The 26,192-nt window shown below is 40.3% G+C and overlaps 2 protein-coding genes across 2 annotated transcripts; both read right to left on the bottom strand.

Annotated features, from left to right (window-relative positions):
• Window positions 1–1,456: 1,456 nt before the first annotated feature.
• LOC138836088 (PDZ and LIM domain protein 1-like) lies at window positions 1,457–8,553 on the bottom strand. The gene is made up of 4 exons (XM_070034577.1): window positions 8,486–8,553; window positions 7,969–8,120; window positions 2,235–2,352; window positions 1,457–1,922 (listed from the first exon to the last, which is right to left on the bottom strand). The coding sequence occupies exons 1-4, from the start codon at window positions 8,551–8,553 to the stop codon at window positions 1,736–1,738; spliced, it is 525 nt and encodes a 174-aa protein (XP_069890678.1). The 3' UTR covers window positions 1,457–1,735.
• Window positions 8,554–10,315: 1,762 nt separating this feature from the next.
• LOC138836095 (cytochrome P450 2C29-like) lies at window positions 10,316–25,984 on the bottom strand. Its single transcript, XM_070034583.1, has 9 exons — window positions 25,789–25,984; window positions 23,579–23,741; window positions 23,246–23,395; window positions 20,281–20,441; window positions 19,570–19,746; window positions 16,727–16,868; window positions 16,222–16,409; window positions 12,119–12,260; window positions 10,316–12,041 (listed from the first exon to the last, which is right to left on the bottom strand). Exons 1-9 carry the CDS (start codon window positions 25,954–25,956, stop codon window positions 11,860–11,862), a joined length of 1,473 nt encoding a protein of 490 aa, XP_069890684.1. The 5' UTR covers window positions 25,957–25,984; the 3' UTR covers window positions 10,316–11,859.
• Window positions 25,985–26,192: the final 208 nt, after the last annotated feature.

The raw sequence follows: 26,192 nt of genomic DNA, 5'->3' as shown, positions 1-26,192 counted from the left end.
AGTCCAGCAAACTAGGCCAAATGTTAATCAATCACAAGCCTGTAATTATGTAAACTCCCCTCCAGGGTGACCGCTCCCCTAGACTTGCCCTGAGCCAACTGTTTTATAAAGAGTGTTATAAACTTCCCCACATAGTAAAAATGATTGCTGGAGTACATAGTGACTTTTAAATGGGCCAATCCCGGGCACACCTGGTGTTATATGCTAATCTTGTGGTTTTTGCCTTTAAGAATGCCTGTAACTGCGGTTCAGGAGTCTCTCCTGTGCAAACGCTGAATAAACTCCTCTTGCTTGTTGCATCTACTGGTTTGGAGTCTTGGTCTCTGGGGCGCCCTCCCGTAGACAAAAGTGTCCCAGGAGTCTGGGGTCTTTCACTCTGGGCCTTCATCTCTCTGCTTGCTTGCTTGCTCATAACTAGAGCTGAAGAACTGAGAATTATATTCACCATTTTGCAGTCACTAACTGCTGACTTCGCTTCTGTAACTTGCTTTTGCTAACATTAAAGTATAAAGATAGGTCTGTGTCAACAAACTCTAAAGAATGTAACCGCTGTGATAGATAACTAACTGCTGACCTCAAGCCCCAGACAATGGAACAATGGCTAACACATATTCCAGATTCTCCTCTGGGAACTGGACCCCGAGATAATGACCACCTATGAGAATTCCCCCTAACCCTTATCATCCAAAGCAACCATCCCCCTTGAGTCACCCAGCGCCAATCATTTTACAAAGAGTGTTACAAAATTTCCCCTGTGGCATAGTGATTTGCTGTGTCTGCTGGGGCCCTGCCCCTACCTTAAAATGTATAAAAGGTGCTGTAACCCTTTGTTCAAGGCCTCTTGCTAACACCCCTACAACGGTGTGCATGAGGTCCGTGCTCCCGAGTTCGATAATAAACGACTCTTTGCCGCTTGCATTGTCCAAGGTCTCTGGTGGTCTACGGGGGGCTCCAAGACTCTGGGTACTACAGAGCCATGCCTTCAATCCAGTATTTTTCTGGCTAATTGGAAATGAAGTCTCACAGATTTTTCAGCCCAGGTTGGCTTGGCATGCATTCCTCTAGGACTCAGCTTCTTGAGTAGTTAAGATTACAGGCATGAGCCATCAGCATCTGGCTTTCTTTTGAGACCATCTACAGATGATTTGTCCTTTTGATATGCAATATTTTGAGTTTATATATTCTGATTTTAATCACTTTCCCAATGACCAAACCCCAGCTATACACAGGCATTGTCTGGATGGAGGTACCAGAGAAACAGTTAAAAGCAAGCTTCAACGAAACAGAAGAACACAGCCTGTCCAGGTGCTAAGAAACAGCCTCATACTCAGAAAGGCCCGCACATCACACAAAAGTAGAAACCCAAAGCAAGAGAGGAGGATCTCACCAGGCAGGGCCCAGAACACACTGTGGAAAAGGAGACAACACACTTTGTAACAGGCCACATTTATTGGGAAAAAGGAAATCCATAGCTGACGTATTAAATCCTGAGAGGGGCTGACGGCCATTTGCAGCAGAGAGGGACCAAGGTGAAGAAGGAGGCGGTGATGCTGGCAGGACCACGAACGGAACCACGTGCCATTAGCCGTCAAAGCCCGCCTCACACTGCCAGTGTGAGTCAGTCACCCAAGGCGGCCTGACACCGAAGGAGCCAGGGAGACCCCGAGCAAAGGCGGGCTGTCCGCAGAGGAGAGGAGAGCCCCCGCGCTCGGAGCCCAGTCGGCGTGGCCTGGCTTCACTGGGGAAACACGGTGACCACGTCGTAGCCCTCAGGGGGAGTGACCCGCTCCCGGGCGTGCTTCTCACAGTAGATCTGATCCTCCACAAAGAAATGGCCCTTCTGCTTCAGGCTGGTGCCACAGTCGGTGCACACGTAACACTCAGGGTGGCGATGACGTTCTCGAAGCTTCACAAACGCCCCGCTACAGCAAGAAGAGGCCTGGGTCAGTGACGGGAGCACCAGGGCGGCACCTGGCTCTGCACTGGTCTCCTGGAGCTGGGAGCGGAGCTTCTCCACCAAGGCCCAGGAAAGCAAGGCCCAGGCCTCCCTGCGGAGCCTCCCGCGGGCAAGGGAAAGAAGCCCCGCCCTCGGAAGTGCCGGAGCCCCGCCCACTTCCGGCTTTGACAAGTTCACAAGGTAAAGGGTTTATTTAGCTCCTTCACATGCAAGCTGCCCACATCTTTCCCAGTCGGCCCACCTGCAGGGCTGCCAAGACCCCGAAGCAGATACTCACACAATGCCAGTGCCACATTTGTCACACATGGGCAGCTTCTGAGCATTTCCAATCGAGGCAGCCACTTTGGTGACCGGAGCCTTCACACTTCTAAATCCCGAGGGCTTGTTGGGGTCCCCTGAAACAAGAAAAACACCTACATTGGCCAGGAAGTACAGAAGTGCCTGAGTATCACTTATTCACTCAGACAGAGCCACACATACACATCTATGCCCAAGTAGGTCAGAGACACTGGAGTCCAACAGATGTGACCCTACTGTGTGCTAGTGTGCAAGTTACTTAACCTTTCTGGTCTCCTAGCTTCCTTTTGTATAAATCATGAAATCATTTTTCCCTCCATTGTTTCACAAAAAAAAAAAAAAAAGATTAAAGCATACATAAAAAGCCCCCCTACAGTACCTGACACACATTCAACCCTCAGGACAAAAATTATATTACATTCTTATTAGATACATACAAACATTGATGTGCAACTTACAATGCTTTACACTAGGGGGCTGGAGGTGTGGCTCAAGTGGTAGAGCATGAGCCGCCAAGCAACCTGAGTTCAAACCCTAGTACCATCCCCTCCAAAATATGTATGCATATATATACATATGTATGCCTTATACAGATTAATAAATAATTAAATAAAAATAATATCTGAGCCAGGTGCCAGTGACTCATGACTATAATCCTAGCCACTTAGGAGTCTGAAGTTCAAATCCAGCCCCAGGAGATAGATCTGAGTGACTAATTCCCATTAACAAAAACAAAAACAAAAAAAAAAAAAAAGCTAGAAGTACAGATGTGATTCAAGTGATAGAGCACTAGCCTTAAGCTAAAAGGCCAAGAGATTTCTGGTAGTTAATTAGAAATAAGAGTCCCACAGACTTCTGCTCAGGCTGGCTTCCAACCTCCATCCTCAGATCTTAGCCTCCTGAGTAGCTAGCATTACAGGCATGAGGGGCTGGAGCCTGCTGACTATGGTGTTTTTTAATGCCCTCCTAAATTTTGCACCCAAGGCAAATGTACTGCAATCTTGGCGCTGCCTAGGGGGAAGAGGACTCAAATATCCAGTCTCAAGCATCCCTGGCTGATAGCACTTGGATGCCTACCCCATGTGACAACAAAGAACAGCAGCAGCTCTGCACATCTGCACAGCATGGAAAGGCAAACGAACTTCTGAAGGGACCAGCTGAGCAAGCTCAGGGTCTCCTCCAGGAAAGAGTGCCTTTTTCTGCATAACTCCATCAGCAGAAAAATCACCAGGAAAAAAAAAAGGCGGGCGTCACAAAGGGGTGGAAGAGAAACCAAAGAAAGACCTAAATCCACACTGGGTAGAAGAATCCACTTTTCCTGTGATGAAGAGACCTGGACTGGATAGAACAGCTCTGCCGCAGCAGCAGAGCAGGCTGTAAGCTAAATGAGGCAGCCCGCACTGTGGGTTCTTCAGTCCCACATCGCCACCTGCTGGCACAAAGTTATTTTCTCTCACTTAGCCAGCCAACATGGGAAATTCTATTTCTAACTACCTTACTATTGGATTTGTTTTACTTTTTCTTTTTTTACACTATTGCACTCACTGAAATTCTTTTATTTTTTTCACTGAAAATTTAACTCAAATACGTGTTAAGAGACATGGAAGAAACTACTATTTTAGCAAAATTCTTCATTTTTATTTTAGGTAAAAAGACATCTGGGGCCAGGCATACTCACCAACCCTGTAGCTTCACCTACATAGGAGGTAGAAATAGAAGGATTGTGGTTCAAGGATGGCTGTGACAGAAAAATGAGATCTAACCTAAAAAGGGCTAGATGTGACTTATGTGTTAAGAGTGCTTATGCTTGCCTAATATGTATGAGGCTCTGAGTTCACACTGTAACACTATTTTTAATATGTTTTTATTGTAAAAATACTGTAGAGGGGTTACAGTTACATGAGTAAGGTAATGAGTACATTTCCTACCGAGCATTGTTACCTCCTCCTTTGTTTTTCCCCTACCATCCCTTCCTTCCTTACCTCCTCAACTCCTCCCCCAACCCCCACCTGAAGTTGTAAAGTTTGTTTTCAGCATAGAGTCTTGTACATCTCATTGTTTCAATGGGTCAACCTGTATCCTTATTTCAGCATTTTGTTATTTTCCTTCCTCTCCCCAAATTAGAAGAATGTATCTACAACATGCAGGATGCTGGAATCAAATACAGTGGAAACAGGGGTTATACTGTGGGGGAGGAACATACAAAAGAAACAAAAAAAAAAAAGCAAAAGCACATAGTACATTTTAAACACCGTTAAAACAATAGCAAGAAGGGAAAAACAAATTGTGTCCCTATCTTGGGGTTCATTTTGTTTAACACCTCTTATATGGTCTTATTACATACCTAGAGCTCCTCTATGACCCAGCAATCGCACTTTGGGACATTTACCCAAAAGATCACAAACAAGGCTATACTAAAGCTACCAGCACAACTATGCTTATTGCAGCATTATTTACCATAGCTAAGATATAGAACCAACCCCAATACCCCTCAGATGAATGTATCAAGAAAATGTGATATGTGTGTGTGTGTGTGTGTGTGTGTGTGTGTGTGTGTGTAACATACATATATATAATGGAATTCTATGCCTCCATCAGAAAGAATAACATCACTCCATTTGTCAGGAAATGGAAAAACTTGGAAAAAATTATATTATGTGAAGTAAACCAGACTCAAAGAAACATAGATCCCATGGTTTCCCTTATCTACAGTAAGTAGATAAGGACAAGCAGAAAAAGTCAAAAGCTATGTACACATGACCATATAAGATGATTCTAAGCTGGGTGCTGGTGGCTCACACCTGTAATCCTAGCTACTCAGGAGGCTGAGATCTGAGGATCACAGTTCAAAGCCAGCCTAGACAAGAAAATCCATGGGACTCTTATCTCCAATAAACCACTAGAAAATCAGAAGTGGCTCTGTGGCTAAAGTAATAGAGCTAGCCTTGAGCTGCAGAGCTGAGGGACAGCGCCCAGGCCCAGAGTTCAAGCCCCATGACTGGCCTCCATGACCAAAAAAAAAAAAAAAGATGATGCTAAGTGAAATAAACCCCAAGATAGGGACATAAGAAGTTTGATCTTTCTTAATAATTTTTGTTTTTTAATGTACTTATAATGTACTATGTGATTTTGTTGTTTCGTTTGTATGCTCTGTCCCCATGGTAAAACCCCTGTTTCTACTGTATTTGATTCCCATCACCTGTATCTTGTATATACATTTTTCTAATAAGGGAAATAACAAAATGCTGAAATAAGGATACAGATTGACCCATTGTAATGATGAGATGTTGAAAACAAACTTTACAATTTTGGGGGGAGGGAGGAGTTGGGGAAGGAAGGGATAGTAGGGAAAAAACAAAGGAGGGGGGCTGGGAAGGTGGCTCAGTGGTAGAGTGCTTGCCTTGCATGCATGAGGCCTTGGGTTCAATTCCCCAGCACCACATAAGCAAAAAGAAAAAGAGTCGAAGTGGCCCTGTAGCCCAAGTGGTAGAGCGCTAGCCTTGAACTGAAGAGCTGAGGGACAGCGCCCAGGCCCAGAGTTCAAGCCCCACGACCGGATCCAAAACAACAACAACAACAAAGGAGGGGATAACAATGCTCCATAGGAATTCTGTACTCATTATCTTACACAGGTAACTGTAACCCCTCCGAATAGTATCTTTACAATAAAAAATATATTAATAAAAAATAAATAAAAGACAGCATTAGGAAACCTTGCTTTGGGCTGGGAATGTGGCTTAGTAGTAGAGTGTTTGCCTAGCATGCATGAGGTCCTGGGTTCAATTTCTAGGTAGCATATAATACAAAAGAAAATTAATTTAAAAAGAAAACACAATTTTGAGAGAAGCCAGGCCAATGTCTTCATTTCTACCTCATTCTAACCTCTAGAATTATTCTTCAAGGACAATTGAAGTTCATTTCAGCAACCATCCCAAGACAGTGGCGTTTGCCCTTGAGTAAACTCACATGCAGAGCTATGAGCGCTCATACCAGAGGCCACAGAACTCAGAACTAGTCCTGGGGAGGACTTGCCAGCCTGGGCTCAGGCTCTTCACTTGGCCCCCTCACACTTGAGTTTCCAATCAGGCCACTTGGGTGTTTTTTACAGTTCATTTCCTGCAGCACTTTAATGAAATACTATTGAGCTCAGATTTGGGAGGGCTGTTTGGCATAAAATTACTTCCCCACAGAAAGAGATGCTAAAGTCTTGTTTCTTATGATAGATGCTGGTAGCTGTTAAGAGAAAATTAAAGTTCCCACTGCTTTTTCTAGTGAGAAATGGGAAGGTCTTGTGCTCCAGCCAATGAGGCTCTGTTCAATAGGAGGAGGAGGCTCTCCTGCTGGCAGCTTGCTGGTCCACTGCAGAGAACACAAAGGGGGCTGTGTCCATGGTCACTTGCAGCACGCATTTAACTCATTAGTACTTCAGTCCTGCCTGTGCAATGCTTTTGAACCTTGTTTGTTTTTACATTTCTCCTTTCTTAACTAATTCAACCCCTAAGACACAAATACACATATTTAGTAATAGCAGCTTTCAAAAGCAACTAATGGGAAAAGTGAAGAATTCAAAGAAGAGATATGCCAGAGACATATGGAACCAATCCCAATGCCCTTCAGGAGATGAATGGATCAAGAAAATGTGATATATATATACATATTTATGTATATATACATATACATGTATATTGGAATTCTATGCCTCCATCAGAAAGAATAACATCACTCCATTTTTAGGAAATGGAAAAACTTGGGAAAAATTATATTAAGTGAAGTAAGCTAGACTCAAAGAAACATAGGTCCCATAGGTTTTCCCTTATTTGCAATCACTAGCATAAGTCTAGGACATGTAATACTCTTTTTTTAAAGACATCAAGCGTAAAAGAAAAGCAGGCAGCTGGCTTCACTGGGTGACAGATCCATTCCACCTGCCACACATCACTGGTGGCCCCCACCCACACCACGGAAGCATGGTGTATGGGCTCATACCAAACATGATCAAGACATCGACCGACAGAATCCCCAAGTCACATTTACTCCAACCTCAGCTTCCTGATGCACGTGTGGCAGGAAGCCCGCAGCCAGTACAGAGCTTCCTAAGTAAACATTAGGTCGGCCAAGAGGGGGCGCTCTCACACTTTTTTGGGGGATGGTATTACTGGGATTGAACTCAGGACCTTAGGCATATAGACAAGCACTCTACCTGTGAGCCATATCCCCAACCTCTCTTGCTTTCTCCTTTAAATGACCTTCCAGCTTTTTAAACAGTCCATGCCAAACTGGGTGCCAGCAGCTCATACCTGTAATTCTAGCTACTCAGGAGGCTGACATGTAAAGATGGTGGTTCAAAGCCGGCCCGGGCAAAAGAGGCTGTGAGTTTTATCTCCAATTACACACACACACACACACACACACACACACACACACGGACTATGCCTTAAGTTCAAGCAACAGAACGGGCACTCCCACCCCACCCCCCAAATAATCCATGCCAAATGTGCATCCCTATAACCTCAGCCATTTGAGACAGAAGGATAGTGAATTATTTCAGATCAGCCTGGCCAACTTAGCAAGACTATGTCTCAAGTAGAAAAGAAAACAGCCACACATTCAGAACACAGCATGCTTCTTCCACCTACTCCAGGCTTCGGCACTGACTAACCTTCACTCCTGACCCTGACTCAGAACCCGTGGCTGCTGCAGATAGGGACAATTACCTTTTTCATCTGACTCCAAGATTTCCTGCAGAACCAGGAACGAAGTGGACTGCTTCGGGGGCTCATTCAACTCCTGCTTCTCCTGCAGCATCTTGTAAACCTCAGATTCCTTGTCAATGATTAGGCCCCCTGACGCCTGAGCGTGGTCCACACTGTGGAACGGTCAAGTTCATGAACACGTGTGAGACGTGAACAAGCATCACCAGGCCCGCCCCTCCGGCAAGCACAGCCACAATGACCAAAACTGTAGAAGACTCTTTCCAAATGGTTTCAGGAATTCAACTACTTTTTAGCTTAATCCCACAGAAAAGGAATGTGCACTTCATTTTAAGTTACAGAAAACAGAAGGAAACTTCATAGAGGGGAAATGTGGACCACAACCTGACCACTGAAACTCTGCTGAGTCCCTGTGCCCTGGCCACAGGCATTCCTTGGACAAGAAGAAACCATGGTGCTCTTCATTCCTGTCCCCACTCATTGCTACAGGGCTCCTGGCATAGCATGGAGGGAACAGTACCTGCCCAGCCTCTTATGGCTCACAGGTGTGGTGGCAAGAGTAGAATGCTCATGTGCTTTGCCATCCATAAACGTTCAGGCCCAGGGAACTGGCGAGCCAGGCCTGGCCTCCACACCTTCCTCCTGCCACTCCGTGTGCCCCAGAGCAGGTGAGGCAGGCTCTACTGTGTGGCCTGGGACTCAGTTTTGCAGAAGGTGAAGGCCTGCACTGCCTGGCCTTGGATGGAGATGCAAGGGAGGCAGGCTCCCGTGCGTGGTTCCTGGGCTCCACCCTGAATCCAGCCCCCTTCTTCTCACCCCCCGGCTCCTGGATATCTAAGCTACAGCACTGCTGGCTAGCAGGACTGGACAGCTGTGTACACCCTATCTGTTGCCATTCATAACTGCAGGACAGTCTTTTTTTGTGTACTGGGACTTGAAATCAAGGCCTGGGGTGTTGTCCCTTAGCTTTTTTGCTCAAGATTGGTGCACTACCACTGGAGTCACAACTCTACTTCTGGCTTTTTGGTGGTTGATTCAAGATAAGAGTATAAGATTTTCCTGCCCAGGCAAGCTTTGAACAGGAATTTTCAGATCTCAGCCTCCTGAGTCACTAGGATTGCAAGCACAAGTCACAGGAGCCCAGCAGGTAGTCTTTTGTGTGTGGGTGTGCCAGTCCTGGGGCTTGAACTCAAGGTCTGGGTGCTAGTGCATGGGCTGTGTTTGTGGGAGTTTTTTGTTCAAGGCTAGCACTTTACCACTTGAATCACAGCTCCACTTCTGGCTGTTTCTGGTAGTTAATTGGAGATAAGAGTCTCACAGATTTACCTGCGTAGGCTGGTTCAAACCATGACCATCAGATCTCAACCTCCTGAGCAGCTTGTATTGCAGGTGTGAGCCAATGTCACCTAACAGGATAGGCTTTTTTTGGGGTGGGGGAGGGGAAGTCCTAGGGCTTAAACTCAGGGCCTGGGTGCTGTTCCTCAGTTCAAGCCCCAGTATCAGAACAAAACAAAAGAAGCCAGGTACCAGTGGCTCATGCCTTTAACCCTAGCTAATCAGGAGACTGAAATGTAAGGATTATGGCTCAAAACCAGCCTGTGCAGGAAAATCCATAAGACTCTTATTTCCAATTAACCACCAGAAAACCGGAAGTGATGCTGTGGCTCAAAGTGGCAGCGTGCTAACCTTGAGCAAAAGAGCTCAGGGACAGTGCTCTGGTTCAACACTTTGTAACATCCAAAATAAACATGCAGGTGGTTAATTATTACAGCACCATATGGTTTAAATGTAGAGCAGAACAGTCTGTTTTTATAATTTTTCAAACTTGAGTCATCACTTCCCTCGTGTGCCTGCATCCCTCTGTTCCTTCCCCCAGACTCATTTCAAATTTCCCACTGCCTGTATTACACATGTACATTGAGAATTCCTGCTGTATTGGTTTCCCTTTCCCTTTTTTATTCAGCTACTCTCCTTCCACTATCCACTTCTTTGAAAGCTAGCTGCCTTTTAACTTCCTGATAATCATTTTGTTCGGCTGACTGTTCATTGTTTGAAAAGTTTGCTTCCTGTATATGCTATGCTTTAGGCAAATATATAAGTATATACTAATACACACAATTTGGTTGACTAAAGTCACCTTATTGTTGATGGTAGAATTCTATTGAGTTGACTCCTTTCATTTCTGAAGAGATAGGTGTCCCTGTTCTGTTTTTTGTTTTTGTTTTGTTTTGTTTTGTTTTGTTTGCTGAGGTAAGGCTCCTGCTTGAATCTTTGCCTATTATATAATGAAGAATAAAACTGTAGCTTAAAGATCAAAGGGATCTCTGAGATCAAGTAGTCTAAACTTTGGGTTTTTAAGGAAACAAGGATTTTGGGGTACAGTGAATTAAGTGTCATCAGTGTAACAGTATACTTTGTCTTAGAACTCTGACTGGAACCTTCAGTTTGTTCACTTCTCCTTTAATATTGCATGAATGATGCTCATCTCAGTTCAAACACTTGGTAAGATTTCAGCATTAAGCTCTTAAGAGTTCTAATGTAATGCAATGTAATCAGTTTTAGTATATTTTCTTTATTTAAGAAAATTTTATCTTAGGGTAGTTTCTGGTTTAGAGCCAAAGTAATTATGAAATATAGAGTTCCTATGTGGACCATCCCCATATCCACACAGCCTCCCCAATAATCAAGTGTGGTTCACATTATACGAGTGTTATACCAACCCAAAGTTCAAATTACATGAGGGTTAGTTAACAAGTAAACAAATACCAATGTCCTTGATGTATGTAGATTGCAAAAATCCCCAAAATATTTTGAAAGATTTCAACCATATATTAAACAGATCACACACCACAATTAAGCTGCTTTCATCTCAGATATTTAAGTTTTTTGTTTTTTGTTTTTTTTCTTTTTTTCTTCAGTTGTGGGGCCTGAACTCGCCCTGGGCACTGTCCCTGAGCTCTTCAGCTCAAGGCTAGCATTCTATCACTAGAGCCACATCACCACTTCCAGCTTAGATATTTAAGTTTCTAATTAACACAGAATTAAAGTTACATTTTCTATCTCATGTAAGTCGCATTTGATTTATTTCCTTCTGTTTTTGCTTCCTCAATATTGGGACAACCTTATGGCTATGAATAATTGTGGTAAGGCAACAGCTATGAATAATTGTAGTAAGGCAACAGTGTGTCTTCAAAGCTGAGATCTCACAGTACTCTTTAGGGCTCACTACATGTTGGTGCCACTACCAAGCCTGTATTCCCCCTATTCCACTTTCCTTTGTATAATGGGAGGTTTCTGAGATATAAACAGAACTGGAAGTGAGAGATCAGGGAGAAGTGAGACCAGGAGTTAAGACAAGTGCCAGAAAATTTGACCCCAGGAGATTAAGACTAATATCTTGAAATATGGCCTGTGCAGCTCAGATTCAAACAAGAAGCCAAAGGAATGTGAAGAAGCAAATGGTCCTAGGGGTGGTTCATCCCTAGGGAGATGATATACAATGAACAGGAGATAGATGCTACTCTCCAACCTTTCTCTTTGTCACCTTGTGTACTGCTATTAATCATGAGGGACTGATGACTTGTGCTACCTCCATGCTGAGCTGTGATTCTGTATGTCAGGAAGAAGAAAGCTATATCTTGCTGTGTTAGGGGGTCTGATAACCTAATATGAGGAACCTGGATTTTGAGTAGGATGATAGAGAAGACCCCAGCCTGTGAGATGTTCCCCAACTCGAATCAAGTAGTTCTAGTACCTAGCTCAGAACAAGGATGTGACTACCCTCAGTGACCATGTTTTTGGTGAATGCAGTCAAAGGAATGATGGGTGAGTGACTTCCAAGAGAAAAGGCAGATTGTGAAGCATCACAGCATCAACCAGACCATCTCTTCCTCTTCATATAGGAGTGAAACAGATCTGGTATGAAGGTGGCACAGAAGCAAATCCATTGGCAATTGGGGTGGTATCAAGGGCCTTTGGGTTAACCAATGATGTCAGTTGAAAGTTCTGTAAAATAGTGGTTAGGAATAAAAACAGCTCCATGCGAGCCAGGCCTTCTCCCACACAAATCCGTTTTCCTAGAAATAAAAAAGAGAAATATTTACTCCTTGCCTATACTATAACCATAATTATTGATACTTATCACCTGAGGTACCTGATGAGAAAGGCATGAAGTAGTCGCTTTTCTTAAAGTTGCCATTGTCATCTAGAAAGTGGCCAGGGTCGAACATCTCTGGGTTGGAGAATTCCTTTTGGTCATGCAGCACAGATGTCAGTGACGTTACTATGGCTGTGCCCTGGAAACAACAGATAAGCCTTATTATATAGTCACAGAGCTGAAATATGCATGCAAATCAACTAGTTCAATGCTTTGAGTGTTAAAGAAAAAAACATCCAAACAGAAGCTGCAAGATATTCTACCAGACAGATCATGTAACAAACAGGAAAGAGTTTAAAGCCAGTAGCAGTCATTTTACTGAAATGCCCTCCCATAACAGTTGAAATACTAAGCATCTCTTGCCCTAACTTCTGAATGTCTTCTCCTTATCATAAAGCTCTAGCCCTAATGTCTATTGGCAGCTGCTGGTTTGATTCATCACTTCAGTTTCACATCATTCATATTGCAATATGGAGTCAAGTGGAAGACTTTACTTGCACCTAAATGTCTGGGATATGTAATCATAGAACTTTTATAGATGAGCATTTGCTAATAGTTAACAACATCTTCTTCTGGAATGATAGCAAGACCTAAAACCAATATAACACTGAGTGTTTTTCATTGCCTTCTACTTTTTCTCTTAATATATAATGTGGGTGTCAATATTTATTAGAATTAAGATAACTAGAACAAAGCTAAAGGGATGATAAAATTAGAAATATCATAATTTTGAAATAATTCAGGAGAGGATCATCAGTTCAGGCAAGGAAAAATTAAAATGAGTGAGTGATTTAGTGAGCAGGATTGAAGCACTATATCACATACTTTTACTAATTCTGTACAAGAGCATTTTATTAATTATATTATTATTGTATTAATTAATTTTATTCATTTTTTTTCATTTCCTTTCCTTCTAATTGGTCAGCTTTGATGGCATCAAATTCTTTGTTGGAGCTTTGTTTTAGATAGCATATGTACTTCTTTAATTCCTTAATTTGGTTTTCAGTGTTCATTCTCAATCACTTAGTTGATTATGTTTTCATTGGACTCCCTTTCCTTCTGATGGGCTCCATTCAGCATTCCCTTTGTGGCCTACCTGGACTCCTTCAGCTGTCTGTTTGTGGATTCCACGAATGCCTCCATTAATCTTTGTCTATTCTCATCCCACGCATGCATTTCCCATATTAATCTTTGGTTAGCTCACAAGATCATGCTCACAAGATTCCTGTATTAATCTTTGGTTAGCTTCATCACACTCACTCTTTTCCCTATCCTGCTCACCTGTTTTTCTATCATGCTCACACAGAGTCATTTGCAGGTTTTCAATCTCTTCATTCAGCATGTTTACCAGTGACATTTGTAGAGCATTTTGGGAATTCTCCCCTGTATTAGTCACTAACTGCTCTGTTGCCTGATTACCATGAGTGGGAGTTGAGATACCTGGACTTGCCATTTTTCTTGTGTTTCTCCAGATTGTTCTGCCCATTTGGTATGAAAACAATCCAATTTCACACTAGAACACTACTTTAAGACAAGTATCACCCAGAACCCTGTAGTTGTACAGATTGTTTGATGCAGTCAAAATGAGTACAGATACAATTTAGTTGAATAGATGTAATCTTGTTCAACAACAAACAACTGGATTAATGGACTAAAAAGTCAAAGAAGAAAGCAGACAAGAAATTAATAGGTTTAGTGAGAATTGTGGGGAGAAAATAAGATTAGAGGAATGTGAGTAGGGAAAAGGAGAAAGGAAACAGATAGAAGGAAGGGAGAAGAGATAAAGAAACAAGGAAAATGAAAAAATTTAAATTTAAAATTTAAAAATGAAACACTTAAAATTATATAAGTATAGAGAAATAATACTGAGAGAGGGGAAGTATAGAAGGAAAGGAGGAGAGAAATAAAGAAAAAATGGAAAAATGAAAAAATAAAAAATTTAAAAATGCAACACTGAAAAGTTATATAAGTATAAGGAAATAATATTACTATTAAAAGAGTTAAGGCTGAATTTATAAGATTATTTCTTTGTTGCTTTGTATGTCCCTCCCCCACAGTGTAACCCCCGCTTTCACTTTATTTGATGTCAGTATAACATGTGGAGGAGATGGGGACAAACAAGTCGTTTAAGGATTCAGGTGGACCTGTTGCAACAAGGAGAATTACAAAATGTCATGTCAAAGCAAGCTTTACAATGTCGGTGTGGGGGGGGAGGGGGGTATGATTGGGTGGGGGGAAGGGGGGAGGCTGGGAAGGGAGGTGAAGGGTAAACAAAGGAGGAGGCTGCAATGCTTGGTAAGAAATGTATGCATTATCCTGCCAATGTAATTGTAACCCCTCTGTACAGTATGCTCTCAAATAAAATAAAATAAAATTTAAATTAAAAAAAATGATCAAAAAAAAAAGAGTTAAGGCTGAGAGTTTGTGAGTTGACTAATCAATTTCTAAATTAGGTATGCACACAATGAAGGATAAAGTCTAATAATCGAAAATGGGTATATATCTGGGGATTAGCAGAACAGAAATTAAGTCATGCAAAAATAACCCAAAAAGACCAAAAAGAGAAAAGAGTAAAAAGAGTTTAAACACATACACACACACACACACACACACACACACACACACACACACGTAACATAAAAATGATGAAAAAAATAGTTCTTTAAAAAAAGTTTATATTAGGTAGAAAAAAAGAGTTCTTGGATTTTTTTTTTTTTGGAGGGGGGTGGGATCTTGTGTCTCCCTGTGTTCCTAACCAGTCTCTTGGTGGAGCCTCTGGTTTGCTTGTGGTGTTTGGTTTTCCTGTGGCTTCATTGGTTTCTTAAATCAGTTTGTTTGAGCAAGCAGAAAGAAGCTTTGCCTTACCTTACTTTGTGACCCTCCTCCCAGGGTAGTTCAGTGGGAGGGAGATCTACTTTGAGCATAACAAAAGAGGGAGATGGCTGTTTTCTCTAGCTTGGAATTGCTGTATGGGGCTAGATTGTGGGTAGGGTCTGTCAGAGATCAGTAGCTTTACCCTGAGGGGCTAGTTCCTGAGACACTCACAGAGCCTAGCCTGGAGACATTCTCAATTTTTTCTTTTACCCCTTCTGGGCTGGGTCTGCTGTCTAGGTTGAAATGGGGAGAGGCAGCTTCTGGCTCTGTTTGCCCAATGAAGAAAGTCAGTCCTCCATGGACAGAGCTTTCTCTAGAGAAGGTCTTGCTTTCCAGAGCCAGCCTTGAACAGCAGTCCTATGACTTATTTCTAGTATAGTTGAGATGACAGGTGTGCCTCACTACAACCAATATTTGTGTGTGTGTGTGTGTGTGTGTGTGTGTGTGTGTGTGTGTGTGAGATGGGCCTTGAGCCATGATCTTTCTGTTTTCTGCCTCCAAATAGTTCAGGTTAAAGATGTAAGCCCCTGAGTCTGGCTAGATTAAATTATTTTAATACAAAGGAGGGGGAAATTCCATGCCAAAATTTATTATACTCTATGTCTATAATTTCATTTAAAAACCATCTGTTGAGTGTTTTTAACTAAGATATGAAATTTTCTTTAGATAAAAAAGAGGTGATTCAAACAATTGCAAATTCATAAAGAAAAATAAGAAAAATAGGAAGCCTAATACTCCATACTAGAAGTAACATTTAACCTGAAAATAGTCATTAATATAAATTTAAGAGTGAATGCAACAAAACTTCTAGGAAAACACAAAGAAAAAAAATTGGAAGATGGTGCTGGCAAATTTTCTTCTGATGGGACCAAAGTTCACAAGGTGGAAAGGACATCATTGCAGAAAACTCAACTGGATGGAAAGTAAACATTGTTCATTGTTTAATTTAACATTGTTAAATATTGTTAAAGCACTGCTACTGATTGGCCTCTTTCATTATTACATATGCTGAGATTTGGGGCCTGGGAAGATTTAGCTTCCTAACTTACAACTGCTAAACCTTTCTCTTGGTTCCTGGCCACTTTTAAAACAACACCAAGTCTATTGAGCTGCCTTAAGTAAAAATTTTGCATTTCTCTCATCTTGTGTAAATTGAAAATTCGAATCTGACTGTAATCTGGAGAAAACAAGACCACTGAGGTGCAGAATGGAAGGAGAAAGCTCACCTTGGGAATGAGGTAGTTTCTGAACTTAATGTCACAGGTCACTGAATGGGGCAGGCTGGTAGGAAGAAGGTCAATGTATCTCTGGATCTCATGCAGCACAGCATCTGTGTAGGGCATGAGGCTCCTGTCCTGCATGCATGGGCTCCGGTGTCTACCAATCACATGATCAATCTCTTCTTGGACTTTAACTGATTAGATACAAGTGAGAAAGAGGTAGTAAGAGAAAAATGGTGCATTTGTCATAGCAATTAAAGTCTAGTTGCAGTACAATAGTTTCACTGCTTTTTCCCTTCTATGCTGTCTCCAATTCCCTCATTCTTCTTCTTCTGTTTTAGGCACAGATATACTATTTCAATCTGCTCCTTAAATATGGACAGACTAAAACATGTGGTATGTAAGATTAAATAATGAAGCTTTCCTCAGACAAATAAGACAAAGGGCATTATGTTGTTTTTTTTCCCAACATCATTCTGGATTTCACTTAACTCTCCATCTGTTGTCCTACCTGTGACATTCGGGTACTTCATCAGGAGCAGCAGAGCATATTTCAGTGTTGTGCTGGTTGTCTCTGTCCCAGCACCAAACAGATCAGATGCCGTGACTATCAAGTTTTCATAAGTAAACTTTGACTGTGGGTTGTGTTTTTCCTAAAAATAGTTTGATGCAGTTATCTTACAGATTATTTATCAGGATCTGGCAAATAATAAGCCAAAACAACCCACAGTGTTATAAGGTTAGCACAGATCTTAGAGAGTACAGTATTGGGAGAAGCTACTGTATGCTATGGAAGACACTGTAGATGAGATGGTTTGTTTCATTTCTTAGACCTTTATTTCTTGCTTACCTAAAATTTCATTCATGTGACTCTTTGAAGCTATATGAGCTATGGGAAAAAAAGTCTCTCTTCTAAGATAGAAAAGAAACTGAAGCCTATTACTACCTCTTTTCTTTTTTAAAAAAAAAATTATCTTTAAGTAGTTGAACAAAAAATGCCATTTATACAGAGCAGTTTATGAATACAGTACATTTTGATCAAGGTCAACCCTTTTATATATTGAATTCCTGACTAAATTATCCTCCCCTTCTCTTCATTTGTCTGCCCTTCTCCCCATGTCTGACCCTACCCCACACCTCTAACGCACCCATTCTCTGGTGTTCATTTCATTGAACTTTGACTTTATCTTTCTAAGGAATTACACTATTTGAGTTCTTCCTATCAGTGAATATATTTGTATATACTTGCATACCACCTAATATATTTATTTTTTAGTTTATACAACCCAATTAATAAATGGGTAAATTAGCTAAAGAAACTCTTCTCAGAAGTAAAAATGGACAATAGAGACATGAAGATATGTTCAATATCTCTGGCCATAAAGGAAATGCAAATCAAAACAACACTGTGATTCCACTTCACCCCAATTAAAATGGTCAGTATCAATAAAACAAACAATAACAGATACTGGTAAGGATGTGGCCAGAAGGGAATCCTAATACATGGCTGGGCATGTATACTTGTTCAAACATTTCAGAAAGTCGTATGGAGATTACTCAAAAAAACAGAGATCAATCTTAATATCCAGTAATTCCACTCCTAGGCATTTGTCTAAAAGATTACAAACCAGGATACAGTAAAGCCACCAACACATTTCAGCACTATTCATCATAGCCAAGGTATGGAATCAGTCCAGATATATTTCAATGGATGAATGAATCAAGATAATGTATACATAATGGAATTTTATTTGTCCATTAGAAAGAATAATACTGTACCATTTGCAAAGAATGGAAAGACCTGGAAAAAAATATTTAAGTGAAGTAAGTCAGGCCCAGACAGGGAAATACTGAATATTTTCCCTCTTATGTGGAAGTTAGCATTAGCTTTTATAAACCAATAAGTAAATATATTGTTAGCATTAGCTTATAAAACAATAAGTAAATATATTATGTTGTATGCAAGTACCTCTTCTTATTCAAAACAGAATTATGAAGGAAGAAATAGAGCAGATACTATTTTCATAAAAATGAAACCAAAAATCCTATGTATGGTGAATAAAAATAGAAGGTTCTTGACCTTCTAAAGCTTCGCTCATAATGTATAATAACTCCTAGACTAGTCTACTAATATATTCTTTATATTGGAGAAAAATATATGTACAACTTGTTAAAAGCATTATTAACCAGATTTCTCTTACTTGTAACTAGCACAATCTTTTTATTTTTTTGGGGGGGGGGTCCGGTCATGGGCGCTGTCCCTCAGCTCTTCAGCTCAAGGCTAGCGCTCTACCACTTGAGCAACAGCGCCACTTCCAGTTTTTTTCTTTTTGCTTATGTGGTGCTGAGGAATCGAACCCAGGGCCTCAGGCATGCAAGGCAAGCGTTCTACCACTGAGCCAACTTCCCAGCCCCAACTAGCACAATCTTTAAGAGAAATATGTAAATTATTTCAGTCCGATTTTGTTACAATATTCTTACTCAAAACAAACAAAAACCTCACATAGGCTCAGTGTTGCCTGTAGACACATTGCTAAGATGAAGTTAAAAAAACACTAATATAGCAGCACAATATAGAAAGGATAACAGAAAGAGAATGGACCACAAAATAGAATGAGACAGTAATTTTGCAATCCATATTGGAAGTAACAAGCTGATTAAACATTATTAAGTGCAGGATGTGGAAATACATAAAATTATCTTTGAAACAATCTATACACATCATTACCAGTATTACATTAATGGTGATTTTATAATCTCCAGATGGCATATCCACTGTGACTAACCTTATCTAATCAACATCATTACAATAAGTCAGACTACCTTAACACTGGTACATGCTAGACAAAGACAGAAGATGCCTTGGTTGTGTCAACTTCATGTGACTCTCCAAGGTCATCAAGTTGAAATTTCTCTTAGAAATCTAACTCAAGTTAAAATTATTCTAAAAACAGTATACTCATAAACTAACATTGGATGGGAAAATATATTTTTTCTTAACAATATGCATTGATATTCCTAACATATATACAGAACACCTCATTTATAGAAAACACTTTACTCAACAATGGCAGATTGTACAATCTTAAGTGCCCAAAGAACTTCCTCCAGGATAGACAGGTGATTCAAAAGGCTCAATAAATTTTAAAATATCAAAATTGTTCACGATATCATTTGTGATCTGAATAGAATGTAATTGAAATTCAGTAACATAATCATGCATGGAATAGGCACTCAGAGAACTCATCAAGCATTATTAACCTAACCATTTCAGCATTAGTAAGTATCAAAATATTCATAAAGCTACAAAACACTCAAACAATCAAATAATTGTGCATATGTTAACATTCTTACCTGCTCCATTTTGACCAAGAAATAGTCAATAAAATCTCGAGGACAATTAACATCCAGGGATTCTTTATGTTCTTTTACTTTTTCCAAAAAATAATTTTTTAAAAAACTGAAATTTTTATGTAATTTGTTATGACTCCCTGGTAGATAATCAATGAGAATAGGGAAAACATTGCAGACCTGCAAGAGAAAATATTACATTAATTTTTAAAAATATGATTGGAGATATATGTATCATCTAGCAACCCTTGGTTAGGAGTATATGAATAAAATATGGTACTATCTTGAGGGGTAATTTTATTGTAGATATATAATAACTCTCTATAGCTCAGTGGTAGAGTTACTTACAGCATGTACCAGGAAAAGATAAACAAATGGTGATTGGACAACAAGTCTTCTGGGTTATGGAAGCTTTCAAAAAGAAACCTGGATGTCCACTGAGTGACTTGAGTATCTTTTGAGTATTGACGGTAATGATTTATTGAAAAAGTACTTTGGGATTTTATGAGAAAACTTATGGACAGAGAGCTAACAGGTTTGAAAGCCAGCCCAATAGTTGAGCCCCTGTTTTTCTGGATGTAAGGTGAAGAGTTCTGACATATTTCCCAAATTCTCAGCACTGAGTTGTCCAAGTATTCAGCTCACCATTTCCTACCTATAGAACTTGGGACTTACAATGAAATAAACTCTGAGGAAGAGAGGATTTGGCCTTACCTGCATCCATGGGGAGCTCAGAATCTTGACATTTTCATTTAAATTGTCCATCAAGTTGAGAAAATCCTGATCTTTATAATCAAAACGATTCTGGAAAATAATGGAGCAGATCACATTGCAGGGAGCACAGCCCAGGATAAAAGTAGGATCAAACGGTAAGCCTACAAAATATTTTTTTAAGTTAGAGCATACACGCATACAATAGTGGTAATTCCACTAGTAGTAATTCCAATAGTGGCAATTCACTATGGTAATTCCAATAGTGGTAATTTATAGGCAATGTCACAGATAAGTGTGGAATGCTTTGAACCAGTTTACACCCTCTTTTATATTTTATAAAACTCTCCTTCCCATCCCCTTTTTAGTGTTTGGTGGGTTGAATTATTGGTTATCTGTATGCAGAAGACTTCACTATACCCCTATCTCAAATTCTGTAGAATAAACAACATCACATGGATCAAACATCTTGATATAAGATCTGAAAATTTGAAACTACTACAGGGAAACACAGGGAAAACTCTGGAAGACATAGGAAGAGATAATTATTTTCTAAATAAGACTCCACTTGCCCAGGAAATAAGAACAAGACAAATGGGATTAAGATCCAATTTTAAAGTTTCTGCACTTCAAAAGAGACAGTTACCAGAATCAAGAGACAACTAACCCACAGAATGGGAGAAAATCGTCACCAGCTGTTCAACAGATAAAGGATTAACATCCAAAAGATACAAAGAACTCAACAAAATAGACAACAAAAGAACTTCATTCAACTTTAAAAAATCGGCAGATGAAAAGAAAAAGCCTGTTCAAGAAATACAAGTATTTAAATGGCTAAGAAATATATAGACATTCAACATTTTTTTCCCTAAAGGAAATGTAAATCAAAACTACTGTAAGTTTCCATATCATCAAGAAAACAAACAACAAATGCAGTGAAAATGTGGGAAGACAAGGAACCCTCACACACTGTTAGTGGGAATGTAAACTTGTGCCACCACTATGGAAATTAGTATGGAAGTTCCGGAAAAATGAAATGTAGACCTGTCTTATGACCCTACCACAGCACTCTTGGGCATAGACCTAAAGGAGTGTGAATTATATAAAAGAGATACCTGCAAACACATTGCTTTTATCTCACACGATGTTGGTCCTAATAATTTACTCAAATAGTGGAATTTAATATATTCAGTTTGTACCTGCAGTCTTTATTTATTCACTTTTAATCCCCAGGTATCTATGGTTTGGGAAAGAAAAAGATTTTTAAAATTCCAATAATTTAATCATTCCAAGTAAAATCATATCTATCTTTAAATCCTATAGAAAATATAGTACTGAATAGAAAGTGAGAAAGTGGTGAGGAGCTGGATACTTTTTATTTATAATAAATAGTTGAATAAATCAATTGAAAAAACAAATATACGGTAGATTTTATTTATCTAAAAGGTAAAATGAGAAGTTTTTATTTAGATATAAATCCCAACTAAAGCAAATAAAAAGAGAATTGATAAATATTTTTTTAATTTTCCATTTTACTCTCTTAAAAAAATTCCTTCCTTAGGAAGTGGAAGTTTCTACCTTTCCCAATCAAATTCCAAATTGAATGTGGTAAATTTAAACTTTGTGAATTATAGGATATTGTACTGTCTGTTCAAACCAGATTACTACATGTACCAGTTTACTTTTTTACAAGTAATTACATGAATTTAGTTAAAGGTGTTGTTTTTGTGAAGATCTCCATACTGACATAGCTGTAATCAAATGGCCCATAAATTTTGTAAGAAAAAGTTTCCAAACATACATTTGTAGATACCAAGTAACGGCATCTTACTTTGGTAACATACACACACACACACACACACACACACACACACACACACACACGCACACACACGCACACACACACACGGCTGGCTAAGCAGTAGAAATAGTGTATAGCAGGGTCTCTGTCAGATTTATACTTACAAGGTGGAAAGAAACTCTGAGACATGTCTATAAATGGGTTAAACAAAGACAGTCTAATTAATTAAATGAAGATATAGTTCTTGATTTGTAGGAATGTGGTAGTAATCCTAGCTACTCAAGAGTCTGAGACCTGAGGATTGCAGTTTGAAGCCAGTCAGGACAAGGAAATTCCCTGAGACTCTTTTTTTTTTTTTTTTTTTGGTCGGTCATGGGTCTTGAACTCTGGGCCTGGGCGCTGTCCCTCAGCTCTTCAGCTCAAGGTGAGCACTCTACCGCTTGAGCCACAGTGCCACTTCCGGTTTTCTGGTGGTTTATTGGAGATAAGAGTCTCACACGGACTTTCCTTGCCCGGGCTGGCTTTGAACCTTGATCCTCAGATCTCAGCCTCCTCAGTAGCTAGGATTACAGGCATGAGCCACCAGCGCACAGCCTCCCTGAGACTTTTATGTCCAATTAACTACCAAAAAACTGGAAGTGGAGACTAGTCTTAAGGAAAGAAAGGAAAGAAAGAAGGAAATAAAGGAAAGGAAAGAAAGGAAGAAAGGAAGAGAGAGAGAGAGAAACAAAACTCAGGGACAGCAGCTAGGCACAAAGTTCAAGCCCCAGGACCAGCACTGAAAAAAAAGAGTGTGGTGGAGTCATGGCCATCATATTCAAATATTCACTAGCTTATTTGGAGTAAGTTATCTATCATCCTCATTTATACTGAAAAGAAAACAATATGTCCTTACTCATCAGAAATAAGCTCGATACATCCATATTCATATATTAGAAAACAAAAGAAACTAACTTGGTATCAGGAGGACATTAAAAATCACTTTGCACCCACATTCGATGTGCCTGTACACAAGGCACAGATGTACAAACTCCCTGGCTCTCTCCTTTCAATCATCTCTCCTCCACATCAGGACTCACAAACACAAGCCCAAAATGAAAGATCCAGCCACCCTTGAATTGCTCCCAAGGATCTTATTTGAAATCAGTAATGTGAATTAGCACCCACCATTGGTTTTTCTCAACTCTTCCACAAGACAGTGAGCTTCTTCTTGAACTCGGTCCTCCATAGTCCTCCTCCCCATCCCCAAATTCCTGAGGGTCATAAAGGAGAAACGTCGCATCTCTTTCCATGACTCTCCATTGCTGAAAACAACTCCTGAAAGAAGCAGGATACAGAAACATGGAAGAAGAGCGCACACAAGGAGGAGGAAGCTGACACATCTCAGCCATACAGATGGCCTAGCTCTGCCTGAGGTGGAGTTTGAGCCAGGTTAATTTTCCTCTTCCCAATGACCACTGCCTGATATACAAGTGAACACATTTATGTGTGCACACTTACCAAGGCCTTTATTAACTTTATCAGGCACAGGGACACTTCCTCGTCCAGAAAACTCCTCTCCATGATCAATCAGAGCTTCCTTCACTGCTTCATATCCATACAACACCACAGTGGGCTTCATGCCCAAATACAGAGTGAACACAGGGCCATAGACTTTTGAGAACTGGAAAATGGAAAATACATGCAAAAATTAGCAAAATTTGCCACTATTTCCTCCTTATACCATCATCAGTTCTTATAAATATTATGATTATGTTTGAATACTTTATTCTACTGTGTACTGCCTAGAGTTTCTGAAATTTATCTATAAATGTGATAGTCATGGCTACAACTATCACTTATGGAGGGCTGAAATGTGCCATGCTTAATGGAAGAGATATCAATTTATTCTCAATGAATACATTTGATAGATATAGTTGTCTTTTTTACAAAGAAGGAAATCACTGTCTGAGAATTTTAAACTTTTTTTTTTTTAAGAATCCCACAGTTCAGGCTGGGAATGTGGCTTAGTGGTAGAGTGCTAGCCTACCAGGCATGAAACCCTGGGTTTGATTCCTCAGTACCACATAAACAGAAAAGGCCAGAAGTTGTGCCATGGCTTAAATGGTAGAGCACTATCCTTGAGCAAAAGAAGCTCAGGGTCAGTGCCCAGGCCTGAGTTCAAGCCCCAGGACTGACAAAAGAAAAGAAAAGAAAAGAAAAATCCCACTGTTCACACATAGATGCTGACTCAGTGGTCCTGTGATGAGCACTAGAAACCTGTATTTAGCTAGACACCAGTGACTGGTGCCTGTAATCCTACTCAGGAAGTGAAGATTGAGATAATGTAACTCAAAGCCAGCCCAGGTAAAAAGTTCAAGAGATCCCATTTCAACATAAAAAAATAAAATAAGTCGGGTGCAAGTGGCTTACACCTGTATGGCTGAGATCTGAGAATCACAGTTCAAAGCCAGCCAGGGCAGGAAGGTCACTGAGAGTCTTATCTCCAGTTAACCACCAAAAAGCTAGAAGTGGAGATGTGGTTCCAATGGGGGAGCACTAGCATTGAGAGCTCAGGAACAGTGCCTGGGCCCTGAATTCAGGACCCAGGACTGTCAGTAAATAAATAAACACAGTAACATATACCTGTCATTCTAGCTGTAGCAGGAAAGCTTAAAATAAGAGGATAGTGGTCTAAATTGACCTGGACAACAGGGAAACTTCTCAAAAATAACAGAAAATGCCTGAAGTGCAGCTCAAGCAGTAGAGCAACTGACCAGAAAGCCCAAAGCCCTAAATTCAAATCCCATTACTGTCAAAAACAAGGTAATCTGTATTTGTAAATCACCACAGGTTTGACACTGCCAGTGTTAGAAATACAAAAGGACTCTAGAGAAGCAGCACAAAGCTGTGTCACATCTCATGCAAGAACAATTCTACCAGATAGAATGACTATCCACAGACAAAGGGTTTATGCAGAATCCAGTGAATTCTGGCATTGTCAATCGGGTCCTGACTGGCTTCTTATTTCTTTTATTCCTTATGCTGTTCCACATCCATAGCTATTTTCTTGACATCACACATAAAACAACTTCAGAGATCTATTTTAACTACACTACAAAAACAAAATAATAAAAAAAAAAGATGACTAAAATACATGAAGGAAATCTCTGCTAGAAGCCAGTGTCAGACGCCTGTAATCCTAACTACTCAGGAGGCTGAGATCTGAGGATCACAGTTCAAAGCCAGCCTGGGCAGGAAAGTCCATGAGACTCTTATCTCTGATTAAACACAAGAAAACCAGAGGTGGTGCTGTGGCTCTAGTGGTAGAGCACTTACCTTGAGCTGAAGAGCTCAGGGACAATGCCCAAAGTCCATCCACTGACAAAGAAAGAAAAGAAAGATCTCTAATGATAATCATTTCCCTTTCCATTTACCTTCAGGCAACAATCTTAGAAATGGCCATAAAAGGAAGGAAGAATCACAATTTTCTTACTTCGTGTATTTTACATTTCTGAATGGGATCTAATGGCTCTTCAGTCACAAAATACATTCCTTCATTTGGTGATTTTCAAGAATGAGAAAATGACTATGGGAAGTACAACTACACATACAAATTTAGTGGAGCATTTTATTTCCTTTATACTGCATCCAGCCGTGTATTTTCTTTAAAACCAAAGGTCAACACACTTCCCTTTTCATTCCAATGCAAGAGCCCAAAACATACTTACATTTGTCAAGGATTTGCTGATGTTTTTAACATCGACCTGCAGGATATTCCCTATAATTGGGAGAGGAGCAGGGCCAGGAGGGAGCCTCCCTCTTCCAGAGCCCTGTCTCCAGAGTGAAAGGAGAAGCAGGAAGGAGAGACCCAGCACCAGAACCACGACTGCATCCATTGAGGCCTTCTCTTCTAGCTGAGATGACTGTGAGCCTGCAATCCAGAGCTTTTATAATGCTTTCTGCTAATTAAGCTGTGGGTTTTGGATACATAAGTGACTAATCAGCTCTGTGCACTTAAATCTCACTTTCAAGTGGACTTTATCCCAAATGATAGTGGTAAGATGTTCTTTACCTTTGTTCTCTTTTATTTGAGGACTTACTCTGCAGGTTGTGTGGTTTAATTGTACTGGGA

This window comes from Dipodomys merriami, unplaced genomic scaffold (genome assembly GCF_024711535.1).
Source record: "Dipodomys merriami isolate MVZ:Mamm:240054 unplaced genomic scaffold, mDipMer1.0.p SCAF_249, whole genome shotgun sequence".
NCBI lineage: Eukaryota > Metazoa > Chordata > Mammalia > Rodentia > Heteromyidae > Dipodomys > Dipodomys merriami.
Note: the sequence above shows the minus strand (reverse complement) of the source record. Positions and strands in the feature narration are given on the sequence as shown.